The sequence below is a fragment of the Platalea leucorodia genome, assembly GCF_965183815.1.
Source record: "Platalea leucorodia genome assembly, chromosome: 1".
NCBI classification, from domain to species: domain Eukaryota; kingdom Metazoa; phylum Chordata; class Aves; order Pelecaniformes; family Threskiornithidae; genus Platalea; species Platalea leucorodia.
Genome location: NC_138823.1, coordinates 134,147,187 through 134,168,031, shown reverse-complemented (window position 1 = coordinate 134,168,031; position 20,845 = coordinate 134,147,187). Strand labels below are relative to the sequence as shown.

The following is a 20,845-nucleotide window of genomic DNA, read 5'->3' as shown; positions in this document are numbered from 1 at the left end:
TATGACAAAGACTTACCTTTTGTGGCAGGTCATTTTATCAGAAAGTAATTCATAATTTTCATTACATTTCTACCCAATAAACCTTCACACACTATGACTAAGGCTGCAAATGTTCCACAGTGTATGGTAAATTAATTTTTTGGTACGAAATGGGTGGCAACTTACCAATATTATACATGGTCTCCCTAAAAACAGTATGATTTTTGTAAGAAGATAAACATCATTTTCGACTGGTAGCTCTGAAGTTTTTGTTTTATTTTTGAGAAAATAGACTGCTTTCCAAAATTTAAAACTGAAATGTTCATCTCCTCACCTCCCAAAATACATCCCTGTGCTTGTTCCTGGACAAGAGCATGCCTGTGTCAGCTAAAACTGTGGCCTATGACAGACACAAATTTTAAAAAGTGTCTAAAATTTCTTTTTAGAACGAAAATAACTGAGACATTAGACAAACTCATATCTCTAAATTTTTTACATCCTTTTGTCGCCTTTTACATCCTTACATCACCTTGTTGTGATGTTATAGACTGTTCTGCTTACAAGGCTGGAAGTGTATTTCCCCTGAGCTGACATACAATACAGCAAAATCCAGTGCAATGTGAAGTTTGTTCTTTGAGTTCTCTGCCTGTTGGTATACATCAACCTGGTAAAATACAAGATCTGCTGAGCTGTACCCAGTAATGATTGGCTTCTAAATATTGGTCTTGTGTACCAGGGTAACTCTTTTATCTTCTGCACAGCTAAGCAGCTCTGCAGCTTACCTGGCCCCTCTGCCAGTAATGTTTGTTTGGATTAATTAGTTAACATTAGAAAGGGATGTGTCCTACTCATCACAATGTCTTGCTATGACTGTTCCTTACAGTATACGCATGGCAAAAGGCAGCTTCTCTATACTGAAAGGTAAGCTGAAATTAAGTCCACTCCCTGTTTCTGTCACCTTGTATGAATGTCAGGAGCAGGTTTCTGGTCCATAACCTTTTTATCTCTTGAAAATATTAAACATAAACCACCCTCTGATAAGCAGTGATAGTGCATTTTGTAAGGCAGTTGTAAAACAGATAAAGCAGTTAAGAAACCCGAGTTAAAGTTTTCTCTCTGGCTCAAGGGAAGTTCCTGCTCTGTGCATACAAAATCAGTCTACAGGGGAGACAATAACCAGAACTGCATGCAGGTTTGAGAGTACTACACCTCTTGCATAGTAATTGCAAATTCTAAATGATAAGAAGAAACAGGAACTGTGTTTTTATTTTAGCATTTTCTGACTCCTCCAACAAATCAGTAGTGCTCCCCCTGCCTATTTATGGCCCCTTTGGTGGAGGAAGGCATCTTATCTCTCTCTGTTAGTGGTTATGTCCAGTTATCTGCCTCCCCCTGTATAAACTTCCAGTCTATTTGCTAGTTGTTATCAAAAGTTTTAAGTGTAATTTGATTCTGATAACTGTCGCATTAAATGGAGATGAGATTTAGTAACAAAGTTCAGACTAAGCGTTGGTCAAACCAGTCACCAAATACATCCCATCTGCATGTCTCACACCAGCCCATAACCCTCAAGGGCCTTGTGGTGAGCGGGACACTTCATATCCCAAAATTTCACTTGTCTCTTTCAAATTATATTTTTACCACCGCTTTCCAAATTGTAATGCTTGATTTTGTAGCTGGAGCTCAATGCTAGGGCTCAGTATGTCTGGGCTAGGTTTACTTTACTGTAATTGACTTAACTGATTGTCTACTCAGACACTGTTCCCCAGTTTCTTGATATAAAATAAGGGAGATAAAAGGTTTTCCTGCTTCACTAGAAAGCTGACACCCAGCCAATAATGTAATGCTTGCACAACATCTTTAGTCTCAGATGACAGTCGTTATCAAAACTCAAGATATTACTAATTTAGGGGTGCTAAGTAATAACAGGTCTGAGAATAAAATCATTCCCACTGTGAGGGGGTAATGGGTGAATACCGAGTGTGATCAGAGAGGGCAGGGAAACATCTGGATTTTCCTTCAATGCCCAGGGATTTTTCGGTTTGTTCTGCAAGTTCTTATAGAGCAAAGACTGGGCCTCCTGCTGCCTTTTCTCGCTGGCGGCACACAGAGCAGCAGCAAGGGCACCTGTCCTTGGCGACCTTTGAGAGGCACGAGGCAGGGACAAGCACAGCTGAGCCTTGCCAGTAGCTGCCCAAGAAGGTTGCTGAGGCCATTGGTGGCAGAAAGGAGGAGTTATTTGAGGTTGAAGACAGAGGGGAGAAAGAACAGCCCCAGGAACTAGAGCAGGAGGCACCCTGGTTGCCACAGTGCCTTTCTATAGTGTTTTTTTATGACTATATAGCATGCAACAGAGGGCACATCTTTTATAGTGGGAAGTAAACAGGAATGACCTCAGCACAGTGTTTCAAGTTTTTTAATTAGATTGCCCTTCACATTTTTATCACATGTTTCAGCTAGAGCCCAGACTACAAACGCTGGCTACTGCAAGTCAGGCTGAGCGTGCTTGTATACGCGCGTGTCCCTGCATACTGATAATTGACCAACTTGTTCAGCTTTTTCTTACAGTGTTTCCTTACTGTTTTACTGTCATGGCAGGGTTGTTACTGAGGTAAAAAACAGTGCTGGCTACAGCTACTGAGATCTTTTTTCTCTCTTTTAAATAATTCGTTCAACATAACCTGTTCAGTATCAAGTACATATCTTACTTTTCTGTCTGTACAACCCGGGCACTTCACACTTTCTTTGCAATCTCACAGCACTTCTGTGGATCAGGGAAGGTGTATTTCATAAATTCCATTTCATAAATAGATAAATATTTAATAACTTCAATCAAATCCTCTTTTTTTTTTCCCAGTAAATGGGGGGACAAAATTATCTGCCCAAGATCATGCGAGTTAGTGTTAAGAGAGCTAAAAAAGCAAACGAATCCTAACATTCTAGATCATGTCATCTCTAACAATTGTTTTCTACGAGATTCAGTGCAAAGTTGCTATTACGAACCCAGGGGATGGATACAATAACAGGAATAAGGGATGTAATGTAAGGAAGGTTTTGCGTGGTGTATCAGTTTAATTCTCCACATTCACTTCCTTGAATCAAGGTTGAATCAACCACTTCAGTGTCTGATTTGCCTCTCCTATGAACCCTCTAGCTTCTGGTGGAAGAACTTCAGTCTAGTGTAATTCAAGATATGCACACAAAAGCAGCCGCTGGTAATACAAAAACACCCCTTAATTTCCATGTTCATGTCTCCTCAGTACTCAAAGTTTCAAATACTATCTAAAGGAAGCTACTTTGAACCTTTCTTTTGCAATATTTTTAGGAAAGCTTTTGCAGTGTAGTATTTTGAAGAATATAAAAATAATCTACCCATTTGGAGAATCTTATTTAATAAAATTATATATGAAAAGCCATTGCCTTTTTGTAGCTATACAAAAATTAATTTGCCCACAAAATAATTTTAAATGCATTTTGAAAACTTCCCTGAATGCTACATTTACTGCAACGTGCTCTTTCTCCTGAAATCCATGGGAAGAGATTCCTTCTTTGTGGAGTTTACAACCACCAGGAAACAACCTGAGGTCTCTTCAACACCATAGAAATATTGAGGCTGTCATGACAGCAGCATTTTAGAAATACTGCATGGTTTCTCACTCCTACTATTCATCTATATGGAATTTTAAAGTTATAACATGTCCTTCCCACTGTCACTGTGACACTTATACATAAAGCAAAGGAAAACAAGGTATACGTCTCTCCTCGACTCTCTACTCAACTTGTAACTCTTCCTCACCAGTTACGGTGGCAACATCGGTGTAGACAAATTTCATTATTTTATTTTCTTGTATTAAATGTGCTTTAATGGGCAGGATAAGTCTTGCCTGTGATACTGCAGTCTTTCTTCTTTAAAGAAGACATTTTAATGAGGACATCGCTAACAGCGAATTTTATCCAACACAGTAACATTCCTGGCTTTATATAAAACAGGCCATCAAAGCAGAAGAAATTAATACATATGGTTTAAAAACTGTGGATTTTAGCTAGTCTTTTTTCATGTGTGTGCCCACTGACACAACAAGCCATGCGACTTTTCTGCGTGTAAATACTCAAATCACTAAATGCAAGTCCATAATATTTACCAAATTCTTCAGTGCTGTTGATTACTGTAAACTCTTATAATATTTTCAAAACACATGTTGACATGTGAAATGAAAATCATCAGAAGGAAACAACCACAAGCACAGCTTTTTATAATGCAAGGTTCAACTGAGTGAGATGCTCTTTTCTGAAAGACTGAGCCTTATGTACTGAGTCTCAGACAGCAAGAAGTACAGGTATCCTAAACTCAACCTGATTTTTTGGTCTCCACGAGAATGTCAGCTAAGACTACTGTGATTCCTGCAGTGCACCAATTCAAGAGGATGTTAGAGCTGAATGGATTCTGTATTTTGTTTATTAAAACAAATAACATGGTTACTGAAAGTTTTGATCATCCTGAACCATCTTCTTTACAGGTTTTCACTTTGGGAACAAATGGGCTGACATTTGCAAAAATGTCATGATGTACCCCTTACATTCAAGTTGGGATACAGTTCCCACATTCAGACGGATCATTTTAGATGTCGGCTTGTAAAGAAGGCATCCGGCTCCCATTACTGTCAATGAAGGTCTAGTCTACAGAGCGAGTGAGATATCCAGAGTGCAGAAATCTGGTCAGCTCACCTTAAAGTAGACATCTACATTATTGACTAGACTCCTGTTGGCCATAATGGGAATTTGGACAAATAGCTCATATGCAGGCATTGACATGTAGTCATGTAAATGTAGGTACCTGAGTCTGTCAGCTGAATCCCATTCCCAGCGTAGGCTGTAGAAGAGCCAAGTGCAGTCCCATAATTTCCAAAGAGAATTTTAATCCTCCCCCACTAGCAAGGAGAATTTGCTAATCACCAGGTGTCTAATCTCGCCTGTAAAACCACTTCATGCGGTGTACATGACTCAGCTTTAATTGGACCAAAAGCAGAACTTGAAGTGCCCTACCAGCTATCGGATGTCCCACCAGCACAACCTCATCTCCTCTCTCCTGTTGCAGCAGGACCTGTGTCCTGGCCCTGGGGTGCCCTTTTCCTCTGGGAGACTCAGAACCAGACCCACATCCAGCAGAGCAGGAATGTAAATGTTGTGTGTCCCACAGTGTTCTGAGCTGCTGGTGGAGAAGGGCTTCTCTCCCTCCCTCTTGATTGTTTCTAGCACTTCAGTAAATCTTGGCTTTGTCCTGTCCCATGGCTGGACTTTTATGTGCTTTTGGAAAGGGAGGGATTGTTCCCTGTTGGACTCTGCTTAAAGCTATCATAAGCTCACGCTGGGCTTCGGGGCTGGAAAAGAGACAATAATCGCTTTCTTGATTAAAAAAGAAATAAATCTCCAAGATCTCAGGAGAAATAACTGGGTTCTGAGCCTAGATTCATTTTTACCAGGTTTATAGGGAGGAAAATGTTGCAGAATGTTGCTATTCCACAGCATTACAATACAAATGGCTTGGAGGTGTAAAAATGAATGACAAAATGTTCAGATTGTGTCTTCTTATTGGTTGTAGGATAGCATCCAATATAAACAGAATAAAAAATAAACTCAATGCATTCACAATGATACTGTCCAAAAGCTCCTTCTGATTGCTGTCTTGGACATATGGTATGAATTTACTTGTAATTCATTAAAAGCTTTTTTGAATGACATCAAAAAGGGAAACACACAGTGCATATTGACTTCAAGGCTATTTAGTAATGAGTTGTGCAGCTGGGATCGTCTAATTATTTCCATAAGTATCAATTCATCAGAATAGTACAACTAGAGAACGACATAGACTGTTATAGGGAGGAACAAGAGAAAAGAACCTTTTTTTTCCTTTTTCATTGACCTAAATAAATTTGTATCCATTAATAAATCAAAGTGATATTTGAGTAACAACCATTTTAAAACTGAATTTCTTCTTTTTCTTTGAGTTTACTTTTGGTGAAACTGATCCCAAGTAGTTACTTTTTAGAAAGTCTATTTTACTGTCATTCTGCAATGCAGCTAAAGATCCCTTAAAACAAAGTATTGCTTCCCTGAACATAACTTATTTTATGGGCCAGTTAATTAATTGATATGCTACCTGAATTCATTTTTGTACTAAAAGTCATTCATTAGACAATTATGAGACCATTCAGGAGCTTCAAATAGATTTTGATAGTATAGCATAGATAATTTGACATCTTTTTGAAAAGAATAAAGGAGAATTAAAAAATACATGGCAGCAGCCAGTTATTTTTCAATGTTCCTACCCTTTCTCTCATAATCACAGGCACATAAAGGAAGATCAATATATTTCAAAAGCTAGTCTCTGATAGTCTAATCTTTTTTGGCAGTCTGTTGCTAACTAGAAAAGCCTAACCATTTCCTGAATCTTAAACAGCTATTCAGGTATGTTCTTGTGCATACCTTGGAAGCACCAACTCCTCCTTAAAAGCAAATAGCCTTCATCAGACCTTTTTGATGCCCGTGTTAATTTAGGTCCAACCAGAAGTTCATTAGAGTTCTTGTAATCTGTTTAGAAAGTAAAACAGAAGGAAAGTTTGGGGAAAGCCTAAGCATGACTGTGCAGTGATGCATACAGAAATGTAAACTTACATAACTAGTTTAATATTGCAAACACAGTTAGAGCTAAAAGTTCAGCGCTGCATGAAAACAGTACAGATGGTCCTGTCCTCAGGTTTACATCAACAGGACAAAAACCAGGATCTGTATCTCACTAGCTCCCTTGGTTGCCTGAGCACTCCCCAGTCTATGTGAAGGGTTTCCTTCACTCTTGCGAGTGTAAATTGTTAAAGATTACACTGGACAAAACATGTTCCTAAACTCTGCTCACCTGTCAGCTGAAGGACTGGGTCAGGAACTTATGGGAAAAGGAGTAGTTTTAGATCCCAGTCAGCAGAGTATGCAAGTAACTAAGGTCAGTGAATACTGTTATTTCTCAAGTGGAATGAGGAAGAAGTAGAAAAAGGAGATTGTAGTGATAACTGAGAGTCTACCACATGGTACTCAAAAGGGGAGGATATTTAGAAGATGCTAGTATCTTCCTTTTAAGCACTGGGGTTTGACTAAGCTTTGGGACATGGAGTTCTTGCTATGCCTCTCATCACAAGCTATGTACATGTCAGCGAGCTGTAATATTTTGTTCCTCCCCTCAGCCCAGTCAGTCAGTCAGTCTTGTTCCCTCTGAACCAGAACTCGGTGCCATGGAAGCCAGCACCAGGACTGGCCACCACAGACACAGCAGTCTGAGATGCAGGAACCACTGGTTGGCAGAAATCCTACTGCTGTTGTCTGAATTGCGAAAACATTTTTCCTCGGAAGAGAATATGGACAAGTACATGTGAATGGGCTGCCATGGGAAAAAACCCAGCTACCCCAAGGGAAAACAATATTGTGACCACATAATGCAACTTTAAAAGCAGAAGTAACATTTTCTGTAACCCGAGAGATTTAAGCCAGGTTTACAATTAGGGTAATTTATTCTGGTGATCAGTTGTAGTTTGTGCACAAGTTGTACAAGGCAGCTGCCTTCAGAAATTTGCCCCATCTCCCCTGTTCCAAGATAATTCCTCATTAATCCTAGGATGCCTTCATCCTAGTTCATGCCCTCAGGGACCATATAACTTGGAGGTGACCATGAGGTGTAATGTTAGGGGATAGCTAGGATTTTCAACACTCAAGGCATGGAAAAAGGATTGGGAACTTCTAAACAAAGGAAAAATGTGGTTTTGGAGTGAGGGAAGTGGTGATACCAGCTGCACAGGCAGGTGCTGCAGCTCTCAGAAGAGAGGACAACCACTGTGAGGGAGGGTGTGGTAGCAGGTGATTTAGGAACAACTGTGCTCCTGAACCGCATGGCATCACCTCCAGCCCAGTCCTGATACAGCCACTCCATCAGTCAGGAGGTATCCATATATGTTATTTAAATAGGGAGTCCATTTTTATTTGTCTTCTTAACATTTGTTTTATTTTAGTTAGGGTTAAATGTTTTACATGTATCTTCAAACACTTATCTTCTGCCTCTGCTTTTTAAACTTTCCTTTTCCTAGATTAAATATCATTAGTGGAAGGTCACTGTCCATGCACATCTTTGCAAAAAAACCCATTCCATTTTAACCGTGGTCTGTGCTGGCAAGGGAAACACTCAGTGATGTGCTCATAAGAGTCATGAAGTGCATGCTTGGTGACCAAGGGTGTTTACATTGATTCCTTTAGATGAAAAGGACCGCATTCTCTGACCCTTGGGAGTATATAAACATTTAATCGGAAAATCATTCAGTAGTAAACACATGCTACCTGTATGAATAACACCTGTTTGATTCAGTCATGTTATTTAAATACAATATATATAATTATTTTTTTATATAAATATGAACAAAATCTACGAAATGGTAGATTATTGAAGGGGGAGAAGCTAGAGCAAAAGAGAGAGGTCCTTGCCCTCAAGATCTGACGCTGCATTGAGAAATACAAATATTTAAAGGAAAGTAATTGTCGCTTGTTCATTTCCTCTGAGAGTCTGGGAGTAAAGAATAAATGAACTGAAATTCTCTATTTGCCCACACCCCGTCCAGCGCTGCGCAGCACATTCAAAGTGTTGTTCAGGTCAAAGAAAGGGGCTTGGCTGGTGCTACACTTGTGGTAAAGACATCTGATATTTTCTTCATGTTTTCATATGTGAACTGTTAATAATTCACCATTACCTAACTTTTTGATGTGAGATGGGACAGTCCTTGAATAAGACCTTTCAGAAACAGAATATGTGGTTTCTACCCACCCAACTTCATTGTTCCCAGGGTTGTTAGTAAAACACTATGAAATCCTACCAGTGAACAAACTGTATCAGTAGCTACATCTACACCGCTAAAAATACCTAACTCCTGAAGAGTTTCATGGCCTTCATGGTTTCAACAGCTTTTATCCACTTTACTCAGAAATACCCCCTCTGGAGTGGGCTGGCCACATTTCTATGGTCTACCACTTAATCTGAGTTTCCTTTGGATCTCATGTGGTGCACCCAAAACCCTAAGACATACTGATTACTGAGCTGTCACAGTGATGTTACACGGAAAGCAATACCACAGAGAGATATTTTTGTAGTCCAAAGTGAAGGATATGGATTGCATGCTCTAGGATATGGCATGATGGTGTGCAGAAAGGAGGGCACAAGGACCATGTTCCAGGGCTACAGAAGATTGAAAGAACCAAAACTGTCCTATAGATATTAGTTTTTGAGAGCAAACTCAGGAATAAACTATTCTCAAAACCAAATCCCACTTTCATCTGAAAGTGAACGAATTGATTCACTCCAAAAAGAAGCCTCGAAGTTAATTAATGTGGATGACCTACCCCAGGATATGGACCAGGTAGCAAAGTCATTTGACAGTGCTTGAGATGGCACCTGGCAGTCGTGGGCTAGAAGAAGCTGCAGAAAAGGATGTTATGAATCCATCCTTGAAAACCACCCTGTCCTCTGAGGATAGGAGTTCACTCCTACATCACCCTTTCGAAGTGCTCTGCCATTAGTCCAATTTCTCATCAATTGCTTGACTTGACCTGAAAAAAAGAAAAATCTAAATGCCAACAGCTCCATCAGTAATCTGGCCCAGTGCTTAAATAGACATAGAGTTAATGCCAGTTCCCTAATACCTACTTTTTGTCTTTCTTACCGTAAATCAGTGCCACAGTACATATGGAGGACACTGGATTACATTGTTTTTGCAACAGTACCTCATATTTTTCTAAACTGAATTGCATGTTTTCCACTACACCAAACCCAATTCCATCTGTCTTTCCTCAGAGGTCATGTCTTTTATACCCCTTTAATTTCGCTTTCTTCCATAATTTCTATCACCCACATCTTTCTTGAAATAACCAAAATTAGACACAGCACTCCAGCTGAGGACCTAACAGTGCTAAGCAGAGAAAACACTACGCCATGTGTTTCGCATATGACTCTTCCGTGCTTTTGTGAATTTTGCTTTTTGTCACAGCAGTTTGACATTGTTGGCTTCTGTTCAGTTTTCCATCCAGTATACCTCCTAGATGGTATTGTGCAGAAAAGCTGCCTACAAAGTCATTCCCTACTTCTACTTATTGATAGATTATTCCTACACAAAGATAGTATCCTGTGCTTCTGCATGAAAGAATGACCTCTTATTTGTGTTTCAAGTCCATAACAAGTTTGTATTAACTGCCAACTCTTTTTATCCCCTTCGCCCTTAGTGTGCATTTCCATGAATAACAATAATCTTCCTATACTCAAACTTATTTTCTTTATTCTGGTGTCATTCCTCTCTTTTTTCCTAAAGAATAATGAACTTAGTAGTTCCATCAGCACTTTCATCCAAATTTTATTCCTTGACCGCATTCTACTTCTCAGGATGAAATGTACAAAAGTCCATCTCCAGTTAATTCTCTCACCTCTTAAAAGAAAATTTTGTTCCCAGCACTTTCCAAGAATTTAAGAGGCTTTTTTTGTGCCTCTTGCCTGTGTTGCCCAACAAATGTCCAGGCATGTAATGGTTTCTTTAGTCCTTTACTTTAACTAGACAAATGAAACATCATCTTCCTAATATTCGTGGTCTGACAGACCAAAAACCATTGGTTTGTCTTTCTCCTGATTCAGGGAAGGCCTGAGAATAAGTAACTTTCTTACATAAGGCAATTCCTCCTCCCTTTCCTTTTCTTTCCTCCCTGTCTTTCTGAAACAGGTGTATATCTTGACATTCAGTCCTGTGAATGATCTCTATAGGTCTGTGTCATCCTAACTCACCATTTTAGTAATGTATGAAGTTTTCCTCTTTAAGGTATATAAAGGGTTCAGCAGAATGGCTGCCTTCTGTGCTTCCTATGATCTTACTACTTATATCACTCTATTACTTAGAAGAAAAAAAAAATAGGTATTTTCTCTTCTTTTATAGAAAGCAATGAACCATATTGACCTGACATTTTTTTAAAGGCATGAAGAATTATAGTAATTGCTTGAGAAATCTGTAAATTCTTCATACTTATCAGTTAAGTCTCTCCTAAAACAGACGTGCAAACTTCATAGAAGAGAATAAAATGCATTCCTTGTTTTTGTTCTTTGAGCAAATGTGTACTACAGAGAACTTGTAAAACCATTTCAGCCTCAATAAATTCTTGCAAGTTGATCTGGTTAGAAACAATTATGATTAAATAGCTATCATTGATATAACTGTTTAGTTAAAAGAATCAGATATGTTCCCACTCCCAATTTCAGGAAAACCACAAATAATTGTTTTGCTTGGTTACAGCTTTAGGACTTTTGGACAACATAGCTCAGACTTTCTCAGAAAGTTCAGGAAGTGTTGTGACATATTTCTTTACTCTACTTTACCTGATTTTTAATTCTTCCAACACTCACCTCTACCCAGACTTTCTCCATCCATTGCAATAAATCCCTGATAGCTCTGCAGTTGCCAATGCTGTAGTAGTATACATATAACTTGGGTTTGGTTTGGAGATTTACAACATTTTAGTTAGCTGCTCCCTGTAAAGAAACTAGAAAACTTCTTAACTTCTAGTTTGAAAATGTGATTAATATCCCCAAACTTTTTTACTAGCTTAACCAATGGCATAATTAAGCTCACCTTAGTAAACAGAATTTACCCCAACCTCATTGCCCCAGCTGGTATCCTGAAACTGTGGGCTTTCTATTTTGTGTTACCTCAGCTAGGTTTAGCATGGATCACTGTGACAAAGAATGGTGAAAAAACTATCTAACTCCTCTGAAAGACACAGCAGCCCACAGCTGCTCCACAAGACAGTCCTTTGCATTCCCTGTGGGTACTCAATACTGCCAGTTTGTATAGCCCAACTTGGATCAGTCAGGCAGTGATAGTGATAGAGAAAACCCTACCTCTCCGCCCCCAGACATTAATTAATCTTATGCAGAATATTTCTATTCATTTTCATATTGACAAAAGTTAACTATGTAGGATATATTCATAAGTCCCATATTCATAACCCAAAAAGTGAACATAACCTATCATTCAGTAAATTCAGTGAAGAACTTTGGATGATAATGAGCCACTCATTTTATGCCCACCAAAATACGACCCTCTCTCAGAATAAGGCTGCAAGTACTGTGCCATGACTGCAGCTACTACCGGTGGTTATTAATAATACTACTGTTGAGCTTGAGTACAATACATATGTTCCTGTACCGCTGTAGATACGTGGGAGTTGATTACAACTAACGGCGACTAGCCCACAAAGCCTACAAGGTCTACAGTATCAATGTTCCATTTCATTCTGATTTCTGACAAATAAATAAGAAAACAGGACTTTTTTATTTTATTTTTTACATGATTCTGGCAAGTATCTTCTGGTGGAATCACAGGTACAACACAGATACAAAAGTCACAAAACAACTAACACCAAAGAGCAGTAAGTAAAGATAAAGGTCTTTTATAGCTCCATCCTGTTAATTACAACCCAGCTGCAGGGGAAAGGTAGGTGATCAGCTGTGATTAAGGTAATGGGTCAAATACTAGCCCTGACTCCCCACACGTGGCTTGTGGGTGCAGGCTGGGTGCTCTTCTGATGATCTTCTGATCTGCTGCAGAACTCAAAAAGCAGTAAGTAGCTGTAACACTTGTAAAATACAATAAACCTTCTTTGACTGTTATTTTGAGATGTTCCAGTAAAGTTGGGTGTCTACTACTTTTGCATACCTTACATTAGTGTTAATGCTTTGCTGGGGAAATGAGTTCTTATTTCTAGCTTGTGTTTTGGGGGTTTTTGTGATGGGGTTTTTTGTTTGTTTGTTTTTAATAATGTTGTGCTTATGGTTAACAGTTGTTTAAAGTAGATAGCTCTTCTAGTTCAGTCAGTTCTGGATGGTGTTAATTAATGATACTTAACTGTGTTTAATTTTGCTTTTCCTGTCACTGACTGCTTTTGGACAGATGACCCAAACACATGGAGGCATGGGTGAATATTGTCTGTTTGGAACAGAATACTTCTCAGATACAGCGAGCATTTTCCAAAGTTACACAAATATTTTTGGATAAAGGAAGAAATAGTATTTCCACTCCCGATCACATTACGATATTTTATCATAATGTCCCCCCCAAAATTATGAGGGCATGACTGTAAACTACCATGTCTTGTGTTGCTTCTCTGACTTCTTTTATTGATGGGAGTCTTATCTGCTTGACACATGTGTGTTTTATTCCAGAACTACATAGAGCAGTTAGCTGTAATTAGACTATGATTCCATGTTTCTCAGGATGTTAGATCAGGAATCTTTTTCTAGGAGACTATTTCTTACCCCTTCTTTTGTTCATTTTCTTTTTTCATCTGTTTGTTTATGGTTTTGGTTCCCCCTCTTTGGAGGTGCTTATTAACCTGCATAGAGTATAACATCACTCCCAAAGGAAGAAACGGGAGGGAGAGAAGGAAACAACTTTCTTCTCAACACCCCAGACTTCTCTTTTCTGCACTATCAGTTGCTTGCCCTGCTCATCTCGCACACCCTTTTTGGACTGTCTTTTCTATGCAGTGGAACTCTGAGGCTTTTTTTTACCAGGCACGCAGTGCATAGAGCAATGGACTGGAATCATAATTGACACTTTATTGCTACTGTGTGTGAGCAACTGATAATGAACTTTGAAAAGTGAAACTGTCCATGTTTCAGAGGTATCAAACACTCCCTAGATGCCAGTGATCCCAAGTAAGATGTGTGGGTGTTTAGCAGCCCTGAAAACTGGTCCAAGAGAGTTTTTTGGGTTTATACTAACTTTGTTCCTCTACTTTGCATTCTATGTGCTCTGTCAGCCCCACATCTATCATCAAATCCAGGCATTTGCTTCCTAAGTGGGATGTCTCTATGTTTAAAATTTTAAATGTGATGATAGTGTCTTCTGAAAATTACAGCTAATCAGCTGTTTTAACAAAAACTTAGACATGGTGAGGAGTTGTTCTTGCTCCCATGAAGATGAATAAGAAAAAAACCTGTTGCCTTCAGTGAAGGAAGTACTGCATACAGCTGGGAACCTTGGGGCTGGGACAGTGAAGTACTTCAGCTTGCTGTTCTGTCTCTTCTCCTAAAAATCTGTAAATTTGTATTCTTCATGGCAGCAGAAGCCAAAGCTTTTCATTCATTTTCTGGAATGGAGAACACAGCCATGGATGTGTGTTGTGCAGGCTTAACACTGTTTCAGTAAAATAAACCCTCAGTAATGCTAATGAGATAAGAAAGTACTAAAAAAGTAATAGGTCTGACATGTAGGAGTTTGAATCTAACTGAACATATAGGGTCCCAGTGGGTGGGAGACAATGATGCCTAATAATGCCTTTTCTTCTGAGGTATTTCAGGGCATCATAACCAACATGTAAAACATCACCCGAATCCTTTGGGGAATGCAGAAAAGGGAAGCTTAAATTAGGCTGAGTCCTGAATTTGTTACTTGAGAATAACTTCAGCTGAGTAACTGGTTTAATTATCTGGGACTCGGCTTTGGGATAATAGCATTTGAGTGGATGGGAAAATAACTAGGAGTTTGCCTTTCGTAAACACTAAAGGCATTACTGGAAGCAAACGATACAGATTCCAATATGTGCTGGTGGGGCGGGGAAGCTGAAGAACTGTTATTTCTAGGGTTGTGCAGAAAATCTAACTTGTTTACCTGATTGAACACACCACCCTTTGAGCTAACCCAAACCAAGAAACCGTCTTACTTTTGCCAAAACAAAACCCCACACAAATTGTGGGAAAGAGGGGGGAATTGAACAAGCAAAATGAGATGCTTCATGTCTCTAAAACCAACAATGAATTTAGCTAGCTTTGATCTTAATGTCATTTAGGAGTGGGAAATGAAAACACTTATTAAATAATAGCATTTCTTAGTTCAAATTCACCTACTTGTCTTTACTCTTAGTTGAAATTCACCAAATGCAGTGAAGCAATTCCCCAAATTTGATATGACCTTGCAGATCTAGCTTTCACAGGCCTGAATTTTTTCACTGGACAAGTGACTCTTCTTCAAATACCCCCTCACCTCTGCTTATCGGTAGACTTTTCTAAAGTAAAATTCTTCTAGTTTTAGTAGCTGTGAGACTCAAGGTGGAAGGAGATACTCTGACGAGGGGGCCGAGCGGCTCGTCGGGTGCGGTTTGCAGGGCCGGCGACTTGCGGGCTGTTTCCCAGGGGGCTGCTGAGGGCAGGAGCCCACCGGCCGAAATCACCCACCCAAAAATCTCTGCCGGGCCCCTCGCCCGCGGCGTCTCCTGCCCGGCTGCGGCACCCACCTTCACCTGAAACCCGAGCCGAGGGCGGGCGGGCGGTGCTCGCCGCTATAAAGCCCCTGGCAGGGGCGGGCTGGCGGCCGGCCGCCGGGGAGCGGGGCTGGGCTGGGCTGGGCGGGCGGCCGCAGCAGCCGCCGCGGGGCTGGGGGCACCGCGCCGCGCCCCGCCCGTACGGGGCCGCAGTCACCCGCGCCTATGGGCACAGCGTGGGTTGTAAAGGTAAGCTGAAATAACGTGAGGGGGGGGAAAAAACCGCAGCCAGAAATCTATCAAAAAGGATGTTTAAAAAAAAATAATTATTTTCTTAATGTCAGGCTGATTATGCATTTTCTTATCACTATTATTTTAGCCTTCATCAAATTCATGTGTGGTTTTTTGCTGGTTTTTTTTTTTTTTTAAACCTTTGTATGCGATACATCAAGAAGGAAAGCCCAGGGAAACTTGGAGCATCAGTCATTTACCGCCTCTAAATCTTGCTTAGTCGGTGTATGTCATAACGCGTACATGTATCTACGTCTTTATTATTGTAATCATGATCCTGTTACGACTGTTCAATAAGTTTTAATCAAACAAAATAATGACAGAAATCCTCTATTCTGTAGTTGATCATCCACGATAATTTGTATATGAATGATCTAGGGATTTAGCATAAAAGACTACTAAAACAGGCTATGGAGTTAGGTTCCATTGTAACAGTTTGCACTGTTCTTAATATCTCATTAAAAGTAGTTCTTTATCACAATGTTATGTATTTTTTTAGTCATTATATTTAAGTAGGACTGTAGTGAGACCAAAATGTAATAAGTCATGGAAAAACCCACAAATATTTTAATGTGAACTTTTACAATATCTACTATTTCTAAATGTTTTGTTGCTTTTTTTAATGCAGGCTTTGAGTAATGTGACTTTATCTCATAAGCATACAACAAAGAAGAAGAATGAAGGACTGTTTTGTAAATTCCATAGAAAAGGACCTCTCCGATGCTGGTAATCCACGGGCGTGAAAGCTGTGTGTGTGTTTGAGGAATATATTTCACAGCTCCAAATCTAAAGGTGCATTACAAGTTGCCATTGTGTTTTTACAGGAGATAACACAATGAGTTTCCAGTGAACTAAAGCCACCACCTAGAAAACGTTTATGCGTGAATCATTCTACAGAATTCATTTATATTGGTAAAACTATTTAGGTGGGTTGTAGCCTGGGCGTGAAAATGCTCCTAAGGTAAACTCAGTAAGGTGGAAGCACATTATTGCCTTCAAATGCTTGTCTAAACTAGTCTTCATAGACTGACTGACATTAAAAACAATACGTAGAAAATTCTACTCATAGTGAGTCAGCAGGTAAAGTTAAGGTAAATGTAAATTGGGGGTGGCTGGTGTGTGGACCCCTTTTCTTCCAATGTGATTCACAGCTGGCTGCCTACTGTGGCTGCTCATCAGTTTCTTCATCCATTTATTACACTTCATTTTATGCATTTAGAATAAGCTTTCTGGGGTAGGATTCCTCTTTTGTGTAGATTTCTAAGGCCCCTAGCATAAAGGAAGTGGGACATGTGCCAACTACTACAATACAAAGAAATAATGAAGATGGTTATGACAAGCAAAGACAAGATTCTTCAGTTAACTCTCATCTATTCTGTGTTACCTACAGCAACTATAACCTTCACTATAAGCAATTCCGCTTATTTCAGTAGGCCTCCTCCTTGTTTGCATTCAGTTGTGTAGGTGTTTGCAGAATTAATTAATTCTTGCTTTTAGTCTTTGATAGCCTTTTTATATAAATGTATTTTATTTGTAAAAAATGAAGTTTGTTTCCATCTCGGAAATGGAGCTGGAAGTTGTTTTTTTTTTTTTCCTGGAGTAGAGGAGATGAACTGAAGAGAAAGAAAGTTTCAAGAAACATTCACCAGGCAGTTCCAAGAACATAAGAAAAATTATTCTTTAAGCTTTAAATGCAAAAGAATCAGCAGGGAAAGTTGCAAGAAACTGGTACAAAAGATGGGTTATTATGTTAAAAAAAGGTGTGCTTTTTATTTCATAGAATCTGCAAGCAAGGGATATGACAACCCTTCTCTCCAACATGAGGAAAATCTTGAACAAAGTGACCAGCTAAAGTCCAAGAAAAAAAAGTAGGTATTCTTTGAACCTAACCCATTGGCTGCTGCTGTACTGGGTGTATGGGGGGAGAAGTTTAATATGGCTTTGCTAGGAAAAAAGCTCATCTTTAATTAGTCTTTTGTATTTTCCTCTAGGAAGGAAAATGGGAAGCCAGACAAACAGGTGGTTGGCATTTTTGAATTGGTTAGTGTCCAGTTTGATGGTCTGCTTTATATTTCCTTTTCTTTATTTGTCATGGAGTTGTTTATGAATTGCAATTAATAGGCAATCAAAAACCAGGGAAGAAGCCTGAGACCCTATTGATGCTAGACCTCTTTAAAATTTGGCCTGTTAGGTCAGATGCCCCCCTCAGTGTATGGGTAACACGGCCAGCAGTTCAGCCTTAGTGCTGTTGGGGGATGAAGCTCACCCCTGCGGAGACTGATCTAGGATGTATATACTGCACAGGCCTTTGCCTTGGCTCTATTCATAAAGGATTTATCCTGTGTTTGACATCTGAGGGATCTGGTCTCTGAGAAAACCAGTAGTATGGTTTTGTGTCTGTTTTCCATATAACAGCTATTCCCGACTAACTCTTACACGTGGATTTGCTTATTCTGGAACAAGAGAAGTTTTATTCTTCTCTGGTTTATTCCATGTCCATTTACACTTTGGAAGAGAGTTAGGACAGTCAGGAATAAAATGTTCTGATTTCAGATTGACTACATCCAGGAATAGCTATGGCAGTGTAAATTCACATCCTTCTTTAAACCAAACAAATGTTCAAGGGTAGACAAGCTTTAAGCTTTTTAAGATACAATCTCTGCTGCAAACATTTTCTACTGGTAGATGTAACCCAGGTGCTGGTCAATAACTCCAGTTTACATTTCAAAGGCATTATCTTAGTAAATATGTAACTTACTGGAACACAAAATGCAATATATGGTGCAGAGAAGATCATTACTTAGAAACATGTAGGACATACACTGGGTTTTTTCCTGCGGAGTTGGGGAAGAACCATGTGTCCTGCCGGTATTCCCTTAGCAGCCCTACTGAGTACTGATTTAAAGATGTATGGGACCTACTACAGAATTCTTAGGTTCTGAGTTTACCTTCAGTTGGAGTGTTTTTGCTACTTAGAATATGTAGGTAGAAACAAAGCATGTTCTGTAGGTCTGCTGCACTGTAACATATATGTGAACTGTCAGGCGTAACTTCACATTTTTCCTTTTTTTTAATGCTCACATAGTTTCGCTATGCTGATTGGCTGGATGTCCTTTTGATGGTAGTTGGTTTGATGGCAGCTGTTGCGAATGGTACTGGATTGCCGCTTATGATCGTTGTCTTTGGAGAGATGACAAACAGCTTTGTGCTAAGCGGCATCAAATCAAATGTGTCAGAAGGTAAAATTAGACTTCTCTACATACCAGTTATGTTTTGCTACAGGGGCTAAGATGTTTTCTGTCCTGTCCCCCCCCCACTACGCACATCTAAACAAGTATATAGTGAGCAAAATTAATCCTGCTGCAAATTACTGAATCATTTTAATTGACCTTTAATGGCTAGACCAGGACAAAAGCAGTGCATTGAATGTGCTCTTTATGAATGAACTTCAACTTTGGTAAGATAGTAAGGACTGTGACCACCTTCTGTATCATCAGTTATCAGGCAGTAATTACAAGAAGTTCCTTAAAAATAAATGTGTATTTGCCAAATCATTTTGTATTTTGCAAAACCCCACTTGCAAAATACAAAATATTCCCAAACTGATGACCCTAGATTGCTATGATTTATTTTCTACATATAATACTTTCACAAATATTACTACTTTCTTCCCCCCCACAGGTACTTCAGTAAATAGTTCCAGCTTTCCATCAGTTCCAGGCATAGATATAGAAGGTGAAATGACAAAGTAAGAGTCTTTGTAGTTATTCTGTTAACAGAATATTGGGGGATTTTCTTTTCCTGTGTTGTCCCTTTGAGCAGAAGCCAAATGTTTGCCTTCTCAAAAAGGCTTCTCAATAATCACAAGCTTCAGTATTTTATTTGATGGGGTAAATGAAGACTAATTCTTGGTTTGTGTATCTAACTTCTCTCACAAGATACAGTGGGGTCATAAGGCCTTTTGTTCCCTTGTCACAGGTTTGCTTACTACTATGTGGGAATTGGCTTTGCTGTGTTGATCCTGAGTACCATCCAAGTATGGACTTTTTTGATTGCTGCTACGAGGCAGACAGCAAGGATCCGTCAGAAGTTCTTTTTTGCAGTGCTCCATCAGGAGATGGCTTGGTTTGATACTACCCAGATAGGAACGCTGAACACCAGACTGACAGAGTGAGGGCTCTGTTCAATTTTTTACCTTGCTAAGTATGACATTTAAAAGAAAACTACCATTTAGCTTCTATGGAATAGCCTATTGAGAGTTTTTTTTAAAAAAAAAAAAAAACTGAAGTGTGAAATATTACAGCTCTGAGGGAGAAATTCATTATCCTTTTCAGCTTCATTTGTGTAGCTTCTGTGATATATGCATTGGAAGGGTTTTTGCTGTGAAATGCCTGACACTGGTTTTCTAATGTCCATGAAGTACGTGGCAGACAGTACTAGATAAACAACTCTGCTGTCTCCAGATAGTTTACAAACACTGAAAGCCCTGACACTTTATTGATTGGAAATGAGCTTGCATTTACATCCAGCCAGATCTTGGGCTGGACTCCATCCAGTCAGTTAAAGTCTTTGGAGCTTTTCCACAGACTTAAATAGACTTAGGAATGAGGACTGTATGCCCCAAGATGCAATGAACACAATTTTTTTTTTTTTTTTTTTTCTTCTGGATTCTAAGGTAGCTTTGGACAGAGTTGTGTCCTGAAAGGTGTAAGAGACACTTAAATGAAACCATTCTCAGCTCTAATATCTGTATGTGCTGGGAAGAGAAAATGCAGAAGGAAATTTGTATGAAAAACAGGTTCTTCCAAATAATGATTGTTCTGATAGAACAGAGATAACCTTTGGTCTGAGTCTGTAGCCAAAATTAGAACATAAAATGCATCAGAGCGCTGAGCAGAAGGAATCATTTGGAGATGGTCATGGGAGGTGAGGAGGCTGTTTGGCTGTTTACTTGTATTGATTCATTTGGATGCTGGATAAGGAAACTAGGTCATTTGTGACCTAGTGACATGGCATAGAAACAGCAGAGAATGATGGAAAACACAGAAAATGAGTCCTAAAAAATAGGAGGTTTCTGCTGCGTTTTGGCCACACAAGAGACTAATGGTACTGTTCAGTAGCTGTGGTTAGAAATTTCACTGTGCCAGTTAGGAAATGGCAAAGCTTCTGACATTAGGCCACACAGCATGAAACGGAGGGGGAGGGAGTTAAAATGAAAGACATTCAAAGCTAACAAAACTTTTTTTTTATTATT

The 20,845-nt window shown here is 39.4% G+C and overlaps 1 protein-coding gene across 1 annotated transcript in view; it reads left to right on the top strand.

The window, feature by feature from the left end:
• Positions 1 to 16,268: 16,268 nt before the first annotated feature.
• The window catches only part of ABCB5 (ATP binding cassette subfamily B member 5), a gene marked incomplete at both ends in the record, with an annotated part of 54,846 nt that continues 50,269 nt past the window's right edge, over positions 16,269 to 20,845 (top strand). The window contains 6 exons of the mRNA XM_082336458.1: positions 16,269 to 16,317; positions 17,372 to 17,459; positions 17,583 to 17,631; positions 18,677 to 18,830; positions 19,273 to 19,339; positions 19,570 to 19,761. Of these exons, the coding sequence (XP_082192584.1) occupies positions 16,269 to 16,317; positions 17,372 to 17,459; positions 17,583 to 17,631; positions 18,677 to 18,830; positions 19,273 to 19,339; positions 19,570 to 19,761 (599 nt within the window). The remainder of the gene's footprint in view (positions 16,318 to 17,371; positions 17,460 to 17,582; positions 17,632 to 18,676; positions 18,831 to 19,272; positions 19,340 to 19,569; positions 19,762 to 20,845) is intronic.